The following is a 13,695-nucleotide window of genomic DNA, read 5'->3' as shown; positions in this document are numbered from 1 at the left end:
GGAATTCTTCCAACACTTCATGGTGTGTCCTATGAAGGCCTAGCATATCTCGCAAGTGGACTGGGATACATCTTGCATAGTGCATGTGGTCAAGAACAAAGAACCATGGGAGAAACTCCCAGAGAGCATCTAAGTACATGGCAGCCACAATTTTCAAACATTTAATGTCACCATTGCATTCCTAGAGCCCTAAAATGTAGTTATAGGCGTTTCAACTGTCTCGATATCTGTACTAGTTTTGGAGATATTTAACAAAACAGGTCCACAGTGGCGGCCATTTTGAAATCCAAGATGGCCGCCATACGGGGTGCAATTTCTGGTGGCCCCTGGACTAAAAATCATTGTATGGTGTTACTCCAACCATGTGCCAAGTTTCATGCTTTTAAGGGAAAGTGCACAATCTACCTGTTTTTTGGAGCTAAGCCACCCCACTATTTTGAGATATCGTGCAATATATCGTTGTTGGCCCAATCTCTCAATGGTGAAGAATCTCTTCGACATCCTTGTGTCTGAAACGGATCCAAATCTTCACCAAAATCCAATTAATTCATCCTTGTCGCAAAACCCAATCTGTCCACCAAATTTTGGCCAAATCCGTGCACAACCTTTTGAGATACCGTGCTCACCGACAAACAGACAGTGGTGAAAACGTAACATCTGCCCATCTTCGGTGGTGGGGGTAACAATGTGAGAATTGCAGTGGGAAGATGACGACTGCTTCGTGGCACATTGTATTCTGAGATAGGAGATTAACACACATTCGATTGAATCAGAACACGAGCTTCAAGGTGAAACTTCCTGCTCCAGTCAGGGAGGGCAGTCTGGCGAAGGTGTCTTACAAAAACCGTGTTGATGGAGTTCACGAAGCTTGATTGGCCCGACCCTACAAGCCCCAGCATAAGGATTTTGGAAGCTTTTACACTCAGCTTCTGGTTTGAAACTTTAAATCTCCTCCAAAAGTTCGTCTATCATCCTATTCAGAAAAGGAGATGTCAGTTTGATGATTTATATTCTTCAAAATTTAACCACAACAATGAGGAAAGTTTAAAATGTGGTGAAAAATATTGTTATGTTTATAAGGTACAGGGGGCAGTTATTAATGTGAACAAAATCGAACTACAACCAGCCATCTCTTGTGAACTCTCGTTGCCCCTCGTTTTTCGAAGCAAATCACCAAACATGCATCATTTGCACACAAAGTAATTGTTATTTGAATAGTTGTGCCTGTAAATGCATCTCCCTGGAACAATAACCCCAATAATAAATCTTGGTTTCTGCCTCTTGTGATTTGTTCTGAAAATTGGAAAAAATATAAATAAATTATTTACAACTGAATTCATTCATTCCCTGATCTTGTACGCCCTCCAGTGTGATAAAGGAACTTTTGGGAAGTGAAACAATGACGTCACTTCTCAGAAATTACCATCAGTTGTGGAAGTTTGTGTACACCTCAAGAACCACTGTATAAACCCTGGAACTCGGTCATCTCACTCCAGCTCTGCTCAATAACGGTGAATAGTCGGTAAGGGTTTTTATTTCTCAAACTTCATTTTACTTGTTTAAATATTATTACATTTGTTGGCTGAAGAGTGAAACCTGATTATGTTTTCCTGATTCTTCATGTGATTTGCTCTTGTTTATAAGTGTTGTGAAGGACTCTTCGGAAATCTTATCTTGTGAATCATATTATATTGTTTCCAGAAAATATCACCTGTCAGCGAGGGAATATAAGGAGAGGGGGGAAAGGGGGTGGAGGGCGAGATAGGTGGAGGACGACAGAGGGAGAGAGGTGGGGAATGAAGAGAGGGCGAGAGAGGTGGAGGGCGAGAGAGGTGGAGGGCGAGAGAGGTGGAGGGCGAGATAGGTGGAGGACGACAGAGGTGGAGGACGACAGAGGGAGAGAGGAGGGGAGTGAAGAGAGGGAGAGAGGTGGGGAATGAAGAGAGGGAGATAGGAGAGGGAGAGAGGTGGAGGACGAGGGAGAGAGGTGGAGGATGACAGAGGGAGAGAGGTGGGGAATGAAGAGAGGGAGAGGGGTGGGGAATGAAGAGAGGGAGAGGGGTGGGGAAGGAGGAGAGGGAGGGGGGGGGGGAGGGACGAGAGGGAGAGAGGTGGGGAATGAAGAGAGGGAGAGAGGTGGGGAATGAAGAGAGGGAGAGAGGTAGGGAATGAAGAGAGGGAGAGAGGTGGAGGATGACAGAGGGAGAGAGGTGGGGAATGAAGAGAGGGAGAGGGGTGGGGAATGAAGAGAGGGAGAGGGGTGGGGAATGAAGAGAGGGAGAGGGGTGGGGAATGAAGAGAGGGAGAGAGGTGGGGAATGAAGAGAGGGAGAGAGGTGGGGAATGAAGAGAGGGAGAGAGGTGGGGAATGAAGAGAGAGAGAGGTGGGGAATGAAGAGAGGGAGAGAGGTGGAGGGTGAGAGAGGTGGAGGGTGAGAGAGGTGGAGGGTGACGAGAGGGAGAGAGGAGGGGTGTGAAGAGAGGGAGAGAGGTGGGGAATTAAGAGAGGGAGAGAAGTGGAGGGCGAGAGAGGAGGGGAGTGAAGAGAGGGAGAGAGGTCGGGAATGAAGAGAGGGAGAGAGGTGGAGGGCGAGATAGGTGGACGACGACAGAGGGAGAGAGGAGGGGAGTGAAGAGAGGGAGAGAGGTGGGGAATGAAGAGAGAGAGGTAGAGGGCGAGAGAGGTGGAGGGTGACAGAGGGAGAGAGGAGGGGAGTGACGAGAGGGAGAGAGGAGGGGTGTGAAGAGAGGGAGAGAGGTGGGGAATGAAGAGAGGGAGAGAAGTGGAGGGCGAGAGAGGAGGGGAGTGAAGAGAGGGAGAGAGGTGGGGAATGAAGAGAGGGAGAGAGGTGGAGGGCGAGATAGGTGGAGGACGACAGAGGGAGAGAGGAGGGGAGTGAAGAGAGGGAGAGAGGTGGGGAATGAAGAGAGAGGTGGAGGGCGAGAGAGGTGGAGGGTGACAGAGGGAGAGAGGAGGCGAGTGAAGAGAGGGAGAGAGGAGGGGAGTGAAGAGAGGGAGAGAGGAGGGGAGTGAAGAGAGGGAGAGAGGTGGGGAATGAAGAGAGGGAGAGGGGTGGGGAATGAAGAGAGGAAGAGAGGTGGGGAATGAAGAGAGGGAGAGGGGTGCGGAAAGAAGAGAGGGAGAGAGGTGGGGAATGAAGAGAGGGAGAGAGGTGGAGGGCGAGAGAGGTGGAGGGTGACGAGAGGGAGAGTGGAGGGGTGTGAAGAGAGGGAAGGAGGGGGGGAATGAAGAGAGGGAGAGAAGTGGAGGGCAAGAGAGGAGGGGAGTGAAGAGAGGGAGAGAGGTGGGGAATGAAGAGAGGGAGAGAGCTGGGGAATGAAGAGAGGGAGAGAGTTGGGGAATGAAGAGAGGGAGAGAGGTGGAGGGCGAGATAGGTGGAGGACGACAGAGGGAGAGAGGAGGGAGTGAAGAGAGGGAGAGAGGTGGGGAATGAAGAGAGGGAGAGAAAGGTGGGGTTGGGTTGGGTGGGAGAGAAATTGACATTGATGAATCATTCTGCCTGTGAAACACCGGGATGACAGTTTACAGCTGGATCGGGATTCAAACCCAGGCGAGACAGCTTTGAGGGATCGTAAAGTACCTCTCGTCTATCCTGCCATGATCTGGCGATTCATTGCTTTGTAATAACTGAAAACATTTTTATCCATTCCAATGCTTTAGTTTCTTTGAATCTGCATTCTCAACCATCATTAATATTGTTACGAATCTGGAAACAATGCACACTCAACATACAGGTCCCAAAGTTAGTTTTGCCGGTAAGTACGTGTGTAGTCAGGACCCCGTCCTTTTGTTTAGTGGGAGGATTAAATGTGTGCGTTGTGACGGCGAGTTAGGTTATTACATCTCATCCTACATCTATCATCCCATCTGCACGACCCAACCAGCCCATCATGCTCCGTCACCACCCGTTGGCCGCTCGTACCTTGATTTGCCGAGAGGGGGGGCTCGCGGTTTCGGCCCTCGGGCCCCACAAACGATGATTTTTGTACGGTGGGCCTTTCAGGGCAGACCCTCTTGCTCTGTGCAAGCGAGGCCACATGGCCACTTGGAGAATATGGGATCTCCTTGCAAGGGGCACGGCTCTGCCCCGGTGGGGTAGGTCAATGAGGGACGGACAGCGAGATGATTCTCGCCAAGGCCCCTCCCCGTGGTGGGAGGAGATATATCTCGGAGACTCAGAGGGTGGTGGTGGTTGGCGTTGGCGCTGGGAGAGCTTGTTCACGGTGGTGGAGCGGCAGAGTTTGGGTCACGGTGGCTGTACGCAAAAGAGGTTTTGTCGGCACGTGCACGGACAGGAGTCTGAAACGGAGTGGTGGTCGGGACGTGCACAGAGAGGAGCCTACCAAGAGTCGTGTCTTGCGCTGAGTCAGGTGGTGCGAGGAAGGAGTGCTGGTCAGTACATGCACAGATAGGAGTTTGGGAGCTCCGACGATTCGCCACGCAAGTACCGTCATGAGCCACGAGCCTGGCACAAACTTCCGGACCGTGTCCCGACGACCATGAGCCACGTGAGGTGCCGCATTACCGAGCACGCCTTCCTGCGATGACAGGTACCCATGAACTCTGACCCCCAGCTCATCTATCCTCACTGCTGTGAGGGATCAAATAAAGACTCTGGGGTTTCTTTTCATTTTGTGTGTCTGCGTGTGGGCCCGTCTTTAAATAGAACTGTATAAGTGTTTTTGTATCATTGTAAATTCCTGCATATTCGTTCAAGTCTCACCTCTTCTGTCTTTTGATTTAGCTGTCAATAAATTTATTAGAAATGAACCCAGTCTGTTTCCGTCCCTCCTTATATTGGCCCAGCATGGTTCGTATCCGAGTTTAAACGGGGCTTCACCCCCAGAAATCGGTACATCGTAGCTGGGACGTCCTGGGCAGGCCCACTCGACTGCATCCGAGCCGGGGACTGCATCCGAGCCGGAGTTGGTAGGTGGAAGTTGATACTCCACCGTAGCTGGTAGAGTGATCCAGTTCGGCCAGACATTCCGAGGGCGTGAATCCCCGGGAGCCAAGGCTGCGTGGTTACTTAGGTATATTGGATCTAGACAATTAACCCTACGCCACACGGTCGAGATATTGGCGTTTCACGGTCTATTAATCAACCCGCTGGCTCTCGGAGTTATCCGAGCGACGGCCGACAATTCCAGGGAGTCTGGTGAGAGACGGCGTAAACTTCCCCACCAAGCGGTCGTTCTTGCTACCGACCCCCAGTCCACAACAATATGTACTCTCTCTGGTGTTTTCAAATGTTTTGTCATATTTGATGTGTTATACTGACGAGCAATGAACAAAGTGAGCATGCAACTTTCGGTCTGTCTTCTCTTACCTTCCCAAAATAGTTCCAAACTGCACTTCTGGACCTTTTGAACAACATGTTGTCAAAACTTTATCAGTCGATGTGTTGCCTGTCCATCCATCAGGAAAGCAAACAGCATGCTTCACCGGGCAACTCGAAATGCCTTTCCATTGAACAACAACACCAACAATTGTGAGGTTGTCACTTCCTGTTGTTGGCATGAGGCTGTGAAAGCTCGACCAGAACAAGACACGTGTTTTTTAGTGTGTTTTGTGTCTTTTCTTGTCTTGATTTGTGTCAGTAGTACTGCAGCATAGCAAACCAATTGTTCAACTTTTCATAAAAGCACCAAAATTGGTACATATGTTGACTAATGTATTCTGAACAATTCTGGATATGGAGCCACTCGAGATTTTGCTTTTGTCAGCTTTGGCAGACCAAGGCACAATCTCGGGTGGCTCCATATCTCGAATTGTCCGGAATACATTATTCTACATGTGTACCAATTTTGGTGCTTTTATGCAAATTTGAACAATTGATCTGAAATATCAGACGATGCTGCAGGACGACAGGGGCTGGGTACTGTATTTATAAAGGTGTAGTTGTGTTCATAACAATTTTAGCAGGTATTTGTATTAGTTTATTGAAAGAAGCAAGGGGAGGCCAAGTATGAAGTTCAGTATTTAATTCAGTTGGGGCTTTGGGAGTATGGGGGTAAAAAAATGGCATAAATAGAGACTAAAAGAGAAAGGAAGGAGTACATAAAATGTGATAGTTGCTTAATGTCGGCCACATCAAGAATAAGCGAAGCAGAGGGTACTTACTGTTGTGGGAAGTGTGAGGATAGTTATTTCAAGGTTGAAGGAATGGATTGATAATTTGCAGCAAGTAGCAGAATGTGAGAAATTTGAAGATAATAGTTCGTTATCATTGTGGAGTGAAGTTGCTTAAGGCCCGGTCACACCTTGACGTTTTAGCCAGCGATGGCAACGTATTAAAATGTATGTAAAACGCTGGCTTACGTTGAACTTTTGATGTTTTTTTTTTAAAGATTCGGACGTATTCATAGCGACTTGGTCTTATGTATAACGCATTGGTAACGGACACAGAACGTTTCGTTGTGTTATAGATAACTTATACCAACGAATGCTGAACCTGTTGTCGGCCTACACAACCGATGCCCAACGATAGTCTAACTCAGGCATAGCGCGTTGCACGCATCGCCGACGATGTCGTGACGTAGCCTATGAAAAGGCTGATGCACAACGATTCGAATCATAACTGCCGTAGAAATGGAAGTGTCAACATCGCGGTCACACCTTGGCGATCTTGCCAGCGTATGCCGACCTAAGAAAAATGTGTCTAAAATGTTGGGGCGCGTAAAATACGGTATGAGTAAGTTTGGTATACGTGAGTAGAACGCTAAAGTACGCTATCATGCGTCGTAGTAAGTAGAGTACGTCAAGAAATTTTAAACATGTTCAAAATTTTACGACGTACTCGGCGTATGACACACGTTCCGCATGCGATGGGGATAAGTTTTACACACGATATGTGGACGCTTATACACGTCCACAAAGGCGACTTATAAGCAACTCATAAGTCGAAACACGTCGCGGTAATGTCTTTTTTACGCGAAACTTATTTCTAACTTATGTTTGACGTGCTTTGAACCAATTCTTTACGTAGTCCCAACACACATCGACGTATGTAGACGTATTCCAATGACGTCTTCCGGTCGACAAAAAAAAATAAATGAATGTGTTTCTAGGTTACAACTGCCATATAAAGACGTGTTCCCAGCGGTTTTGGGAATTGGTATATAAAAATGCTGCTCATAAAAGGGGAACCCAACTGTGTTTTCGAGTCCTTTTTGAGTCGATGTCCATGTCAGCAGTAACAGTATCAGTATCAGTATCAGTATTAGTATTAGTATTAGTATTAGTAGTAGTTTGTTCATGTTGGCAGTAGTAGGTGAGTGTGAGGGGGAGGGTGTGGGTTATTATGGATCGTCCTTGCGTTTAACGATTTAACGATTTAAATGATAAACTAAACGATTTAAATGGCTGCATCTCCACTATTGAAAGTAGACGCTTATGCTCAACAATTGGATTTTTTTTACACTCAACGACTTTTAAACGGTACCACTCAGCTAGTTTCATTGTTTACAATGAACGATTTAAATTGCTGTCACTCGCCTTTGTTTTTTGACGCTGGGTTTGGAAATTTGAAGCGTTTCTTCTGAACGTGTTAAAACGCTCAAACTCGAATATTTTAAATAGACGCTGCCGATGGACAATTGGAATCGTAGCCAAGCTCGACATCGAAGTGTGAACATCCTCGTCATGCCGAAGAAAAGTTTGAAGAATGCTGCAAATAAGTGTCCTGGCCGTGGCCGTGGACACTGACGCAAGGACGATCCATTATACCGACGTTTTTCAGCCTATGAGTGAATTAAAAGTAACGTCTGTCGATGTGTGGCAACGATCACGTAACGTGCCAACAACACGTTAATCATAGGTTAGAAATAAGTTTCGGGTACGCTAAACATTACCTCGGCGTGTCTCAACTTATGATTAACTTACAAGTAGCATGTGTTGACGTCTGTCAACGATCGCAGACCATGCATACAACTTGTGGCCAGCGTAGCGGAACGTGTGAGTCATACGCCGGCATACGTCGTGAACTTTCAAGCATGAAAAACTTTGAGGACAACCAAAAAGTAAAACGTTTAAAGCCAACGTACAACGACGTATGGCAGTGTTTTTCAGCGTGCTCTCAATGTTATCAAAACTTACCCATAACGTATTCAACGTGTGCCAGCGTTTTAGAAAAAAAAATCAAAAATCGGCATACGTTGGCTAAAACGTCAAGGTGTGACCGGGCCTTGAGGATATTGGAAGTGGTGACAGTGCAATGGGAGCAGGCAGTAGTGATTGTGCAGTGAGAGCAAGAAGTGGTGATGGTGCCGTCGGAACAGGCAGTGGTGATGGTGCAGTGGGAGCAGGAAGTCATGAGGGTGCAGCAGGAGCAAGCAGTGGTGATGTTGCTGCTGCATCAGGCAGTGGTGAGTGTGCACTGGGAGCAGGCAGTGATGAGCTGCAGTAGAAGCAGGCAGTGGGAGCAAGCAGTGGTGATGGTGTAGTAGGAGCAGGCAGTGGGAGCAGGCAGTGGTGAGGCTGCACTGGGAGCAGGCAGTGGTGAGGGTGCACTGGGAGCAGGCAGTGGTGAGGGTGCACTGGAAGCAGGCAGTGGTGACGTTGCTGCTGCATAAGGCAGTGGTGAGGGTGCAGCAGAAGCAGGCAGTGGGAGCAAGCAGTGGTGATGTTGCAGTGGGAGCAGGCAGTGGTTAGGGTGCAGCGGGAGCAGGCAGTGGTTAGGGTGCAGTGGGAGCAGGCAGTGGTGAGGCTGCACTGGGAGCAGGCAGTGGTGAATGTGCACTGGAAGCAGGTGGTGGTGAGGGTGCAGCGGGAGCAAGCAGTGGTGACGTTGCTGCTGCATCAGGCAGTGATGAGGTTGCAGCAGAAGCAGGCAGTGGGAGCAAGCAGTGGTGAGAGGGCAGTGGGAGCAGGCAGTGGTGAGGGTGCAGCGGGAGCAGGCAGTGGTGACGTTGCTACTGCATAAGGCAGTGGTGAGGGTGCAGCAGAAGTAGGCAGTGGAAGCAAGCAGTGGTGATGTTGCAGTGGGAGCAGGCAGTGGTGAAGGCAGTGGTGAGGGTGCAGCGGGATCAGGCAGTGGTGAGGGTGCACTGGGAGCAGGCAGTGGTCAGGGTGCACTGGGAGCAGGCAGTGGTGAATCTGCACTGGGAGCAGGCGGTGGTGAGGTATGTACTGGGAGCAGGCAGTGGTGAGGGTGCAGCGGGAGCAAGCAGTGGTGACGTTGCTGCTGCATCAGGCAGTGGTGAGGGTGCAGCAGAAGCAGGCAGTGGGAGCAAGCAGTGGTGATGGTGCATTTGGAGCAGGCAGTGGTGAAGGAAGCGGGAGCAGGCAGTGGTGAGGGTGCAGCTGGAGCAGGCAGCGGGAGCAGGCAGTGGGAGCAAGCAGTGGTGATGGTGCATTTGGAGCAGGCAGTGGTGAAGGTGCAGCGGGAGCAAGCAGTGGTGAGGGTGCAGCGGGAGCAGGCAGTGGGAGCAAGCAGTGGTGATTGTGCAGTAGGAGCAGGCAGTGGTGAAGGCAGCGGGAGCAGGCAGTGGTGAGGGTGCAGCGGGAGCAGGCAGTGGGAGCAAGCAGTGGTGATGGTGCAGTAGGGGCAGTCAGTGGTGAAGGCAGCGGGAGCAATATATATGCACATGTATATGTCATGCGCTACTTAGGCCTAAGTCACATTTGCTCTACGGCGAGGATATGGCGGCCGTACCCCCCCCTTGAATTGACAGAAATGTGCGGCGGCCGCAGAGTTTCTGAGGTGGCCTCAGGGTGGTCCTACGTTGTATGGCTATATTTTACAGGCCGTAGGGGTTGCCGTGGAATTATAGCGCGGAGTTATAACTTTTTTCATTTCTACGTTGGCCGTAGCAATTCGACAAGCCGAAACAAAAGAACTGGAAAAGAAGAAAAAAAAAGAACCCACTTGTTACCGTCCGTCTGGCCGCACGTTCGCCTTAGGACCCCCTGCGGTCGCCTTGCGGGCACCTTGAGGCTCCCTTGCGTCTGCCTTGAAAATTTTATGGCCGCCGCACGGATGCCCTAAGGTCACCGTGCGACATCAAATCAAAGACCGTACGGCACCCCCACGTTTTCGGTCTCCACAATTTATAAATACCCCGTGCGGCTACCCGAAAAATAAAAACATATGTGACTGCTACATTGTGTGACCGTGGAAATACTGCTGCCGCCCTAGAATTGCTAGTGGCCGTAGATTTTGTAGACCCTACGGCCGCCGTGCCAAATGTGACTTCGGCCTTAACCACTGGGTTACGTGCTGAGAAATGCGTCGTTTAGACCTAAGTCACAATTGGCACGGCAGCCGTAGGGTCTATAAAATCTACGGCCACTTGCAATTTTAGGGCGGCCGCAGTATTTCCACATTCACACAATGTAGCAGTCACATATATTTTTATTTTTCGGGTTGCTGCACGGGATATTTATAAATTGTGGAGATCGAAAACGTGGGGGTGCCGTACGGTCTTTGATTTGATGTCGCACGGTGACCTTAGGGCGTCCCTGCGGCGGCCATATAATTTTCAAGGCAGATGCAAGGTTGCCTCAAGGTGCCTGCAAGGCGACCACAGGGGGCCCTAAGGCGAACGTGCGGCCAGATGGACAGTAACGAGTGGGTTCTTTTTTTTTTCTTTCTTTTTTTTTACCAGTTCTTTTGTTTCGGCTTGTCGAATTGCTACGGCCAACGTAGAAATGAAAAAAGTTATAACTCCGCGCTATAATTCCACGGCGACCCCAATGGCCTGTAAAATATAGCCATACGATGTAGGGCCACCCTGAGGCCACCTCATAAACTCTGCGGCCGCCGCACGTTTCTGTCAATTCAGGGGGGGGGTACGGCCGCCGTATCCTCACCGTAGAGCAAATGTGACTTAGGCCTAAGCGACGTTGTCATTGTGCCAACATCTTGTGTAGTCCAGCAGCCATTTCTCATTTGAGGCCAAATAAGGAAATTCGTTCAACACCCCCTACAGAAAAGGTTTGACTTGACAGGGTGGTCGAATTGACCCTATAGAACTCCTCCAGGTGGTATGTGGTTTCAAATTGTGGTATCATTAAAATTCTACAGGCCATTATACATACCAAGGGTACTTACCAAGAGGGTCACTGTGGGCTCGCAAAATTTAGGGGGAGGGGTAACATAAATGTGAATATCTTTGTCTCGACTCAACCAATTTTCAATATTGAGGTATCATTGACTTCCTGTTATAATTCTCTATCAGAGTATTACAGTGATTTGAAAATGGCCTTTGCCATGGCATCACCACAGCTAAAGTATCACACTAATTCAAACTTTCTGACATTTTTAATTGTGTTCTCATATGAAGGTGAACGGTGTTTCTCAATTACTGCTGGTATGTATACATTTTGGAAATCAAACGCTTAAAGTATTGTTCTGCAGAAATTCCACAGAGGCACGCATAAAGAAAACTGCAACTGTTATTTTTAGCGTTCGTCTTTTACTAGTGTATAGCAACACGAAAGCACATACATCAGAGCCGAGAATAATAGTTGTCTTTGGCAACACGGAAGTACATTAGTGAAAGCCGAGTATAATAGTTGTCTCTGGCAGCACGGAAGCTAGTCATTCATCATAGTGGATGATAATAGTTATCATGGTCGACACTGGGAGCTGTGCATGACAACACAGAAGCACATTAGTGAGAGCAAATCATAATAGTTGTGCATGGTTGCACGGAAGCACATTCGTCAGAGCGGTTTGTAATATGTGTCCTCTTTCCATCAAGAGTCTCTTCAGTCATGTCATTATTGTCTGCTGCCACCTGGACAAAGACGCCTGGGGAGATGTTTGATGGCAATACCGTACCAAAGATGTCGCTCTTGGCTCGGATCTCCTGTGCAAGACTTGTGTCAGTTGCCTCAACATCATTGTAGGAGTCACAGTGGCCCATTCTGCTCAGCATGGTAATGAGCTGTTTTGACCTCGTCTTATGGCGAACTGCAATTCCCAGGGCCATATGCTTGGGCATGTTCGTTCTAGCATGAGTCGCACAGTGTACAACATCCTGAGCAAGCATCAAAACATGTCTTTCATCTGATGAGTTGCTACCTTCTGGTGCTGAAAACTCATCTTCATCTTCCTTTTCTGGTTTGGCAATAACCCAGCGCAGTAGCCAGTAAAGACTGTCTGGTATCACAGATTTGGATTTTGGCAGGGTTAGATCCATGATATTAGGTGGTCGGACTGATATGCCTTGGCATTCATTGATCTCCGACTTGATGAGTTTCGCAGTGCGGTACAGCAGACTCACCCTGTCGCAATCATCCATCGCTGTTGTGGGTTGTTTTCTTGGTACACCTGTGGTTGTTGCGGTGTTACACTGATAGGCAGAGTTGATGACATCTTGAAGGGATATGGAGCTTGAGTACAAAAGCTCGGACTTACTCAGATCATATGGCTTACGGAAGACAATGTCATCTCCAAAGTGTTTCTTTAGTCGACGTTTGAGTCGCTGGGTAGTGTAGCTGTCGACTGCCACTCCCTGTCCGCACAGAAAATGATTGTATTTGTCCAGAAGAATTGTCATATCAAAGGCCTTCCCACCATTCAGGTCAGCAGAGATATCTTCAGCCAATTGCTTGAATGCCGTATTGTAACAAGTTTCTTGTCTCCCTTCATGGAAGCCAGCATACTGCAGATTAGCTTTGCTGATGTATGAGGCATGGCAAGCTCTGTGGTATCTAGCTTCTGCTGCCACTAGATCGTTACTGACAGCACCAGTCGTCCGTAAAATGTCCTCATTGCCCTTTGCAGTCGCTGCTTGCACAATAGTTTCACAGGCTTGGAAAGTTCTGAACATGGTCATCTCCTTGACCCTTCTGTGTGTTTTCTTCTTGCAGAAGAGGCACATAGTCCAGTTGGTGGACGTTGACTGGGACCTGGATACCCTGGAGGTCTCTGTCAAACTTGTTTCAGATTGTGTGCCAATCTTAGATTCTTCTGCTGGTGTCGGTGAGAATCCAGATCTTCTCCTCTGCATGTAACGCAGGTTTTCTTTGCTTGTCCATTTTTCGTAGCAATTTGAGTGCGATTTAACATCCGCGGTTGCCAAACTGTCAAAATCTGATTTTAAACGTTCGTATACTTCATCTCGTCGGACTTCCAGTGCTGCAACAAGTGTTTGTATGGAGGTATCTCGGGCTTTCCTCAGTGTCTCGTTTGAGTCCATCTGACAAATTATACACTTGTGAAAGTTAGTCAACTTCTGTATCTTTACAGGTAAAAGTTGCACTAATGCCTGACTCTCTGAACTGGCCATTGCTTCAGTTGGCTAGTAGGATTCTTTCAAATGTTCAATCTGGAATGACACACTAAAGCAACTATGTTAACCCACAGCCTCTTTTACCATCATTATAAACATGACATTTTAAAACTTTATTTTTGTAATTTTCTAATCCATAAGAATTTCATAAAAATTAGACTAACACAGCATTTTTAATCCAGCAGCATGAACCTGTGAAAAATTTAATTGTTCAACACCCACTACAGAAAAGTTTGACTTGCCAATTTAGTATGCTCTAAAAGATGCTGAAAATATTTTTAAAAGCTCATAATATTTGATTTGTTTGTGATTTTTACCTCTTGTGGTTGTACAGTTGAATGAATATCGACATTTCTGTACATATTCTGAAAGAGAATTATATTAGGAAGCCAATGATACCTCAATATTGAAAATTGGTTGAGTCCAGACAAAG

General features: G+C 47.9%; 1 protein-coding gene across 6 annotated transcripts in view; it reads left to right on the top strand.

Annotated features, from left to right (window-relative positions):
• Window positions 1-1,373: 1,373 nt before the first annotated feature.
• The window catches only part of LOC147025461 (interferon-induced protein 44-like), a 77,638-nt gene continuing 65,316 nt past the window's right edge, over window positions 1,374-13,695 (top strand). The window contains exons 1-2 of one of the 6 annotated variants that reach the window (XM_085886452.1): window positions 1,374-1,522; window positions 12,841-12,952. Coding sequence is in view for 1 of the 6 variants with exons in the window: in XM_085886454.1 (XP_085742580.1) it covers window positions 12,979-12,980 (2 nt within the window). In the remaining 5 variants the exon portion in view is untranslated. Of the gene's footprint in view, window positions 1,523-12,840; window positions 12,981-13,695 lie in introns of all 6 variants that reach the window. The other 5 variants (XM_085886454.1, XM_085886456.1, XM_085886458.1 and 2 more) reach the window with 5 other exon arrangements.

The sequence above is a fragment of the Eptatretus burgeri genome, chromosome 6 (genome assembly GCF_056783735.1).
Source record: "Eptatretus burgeri isolate ZD-2024b chromosome 6, Ebu_testis_v1, whole genome shotgun sequence".
Classification (NCBI taxonomy): domain Eukaryota; kingdom Metazoa; phylum Chordata; class Myxini; order Myxiniformes; family Myxinidae; genus Eptatretus; species Eptatretus burgeri.
The sequence above is the reverse complement of the archived record's forward strand: the minus strand, read 5'-3'. Positions and strand labels throughout refer to the sequence as shown.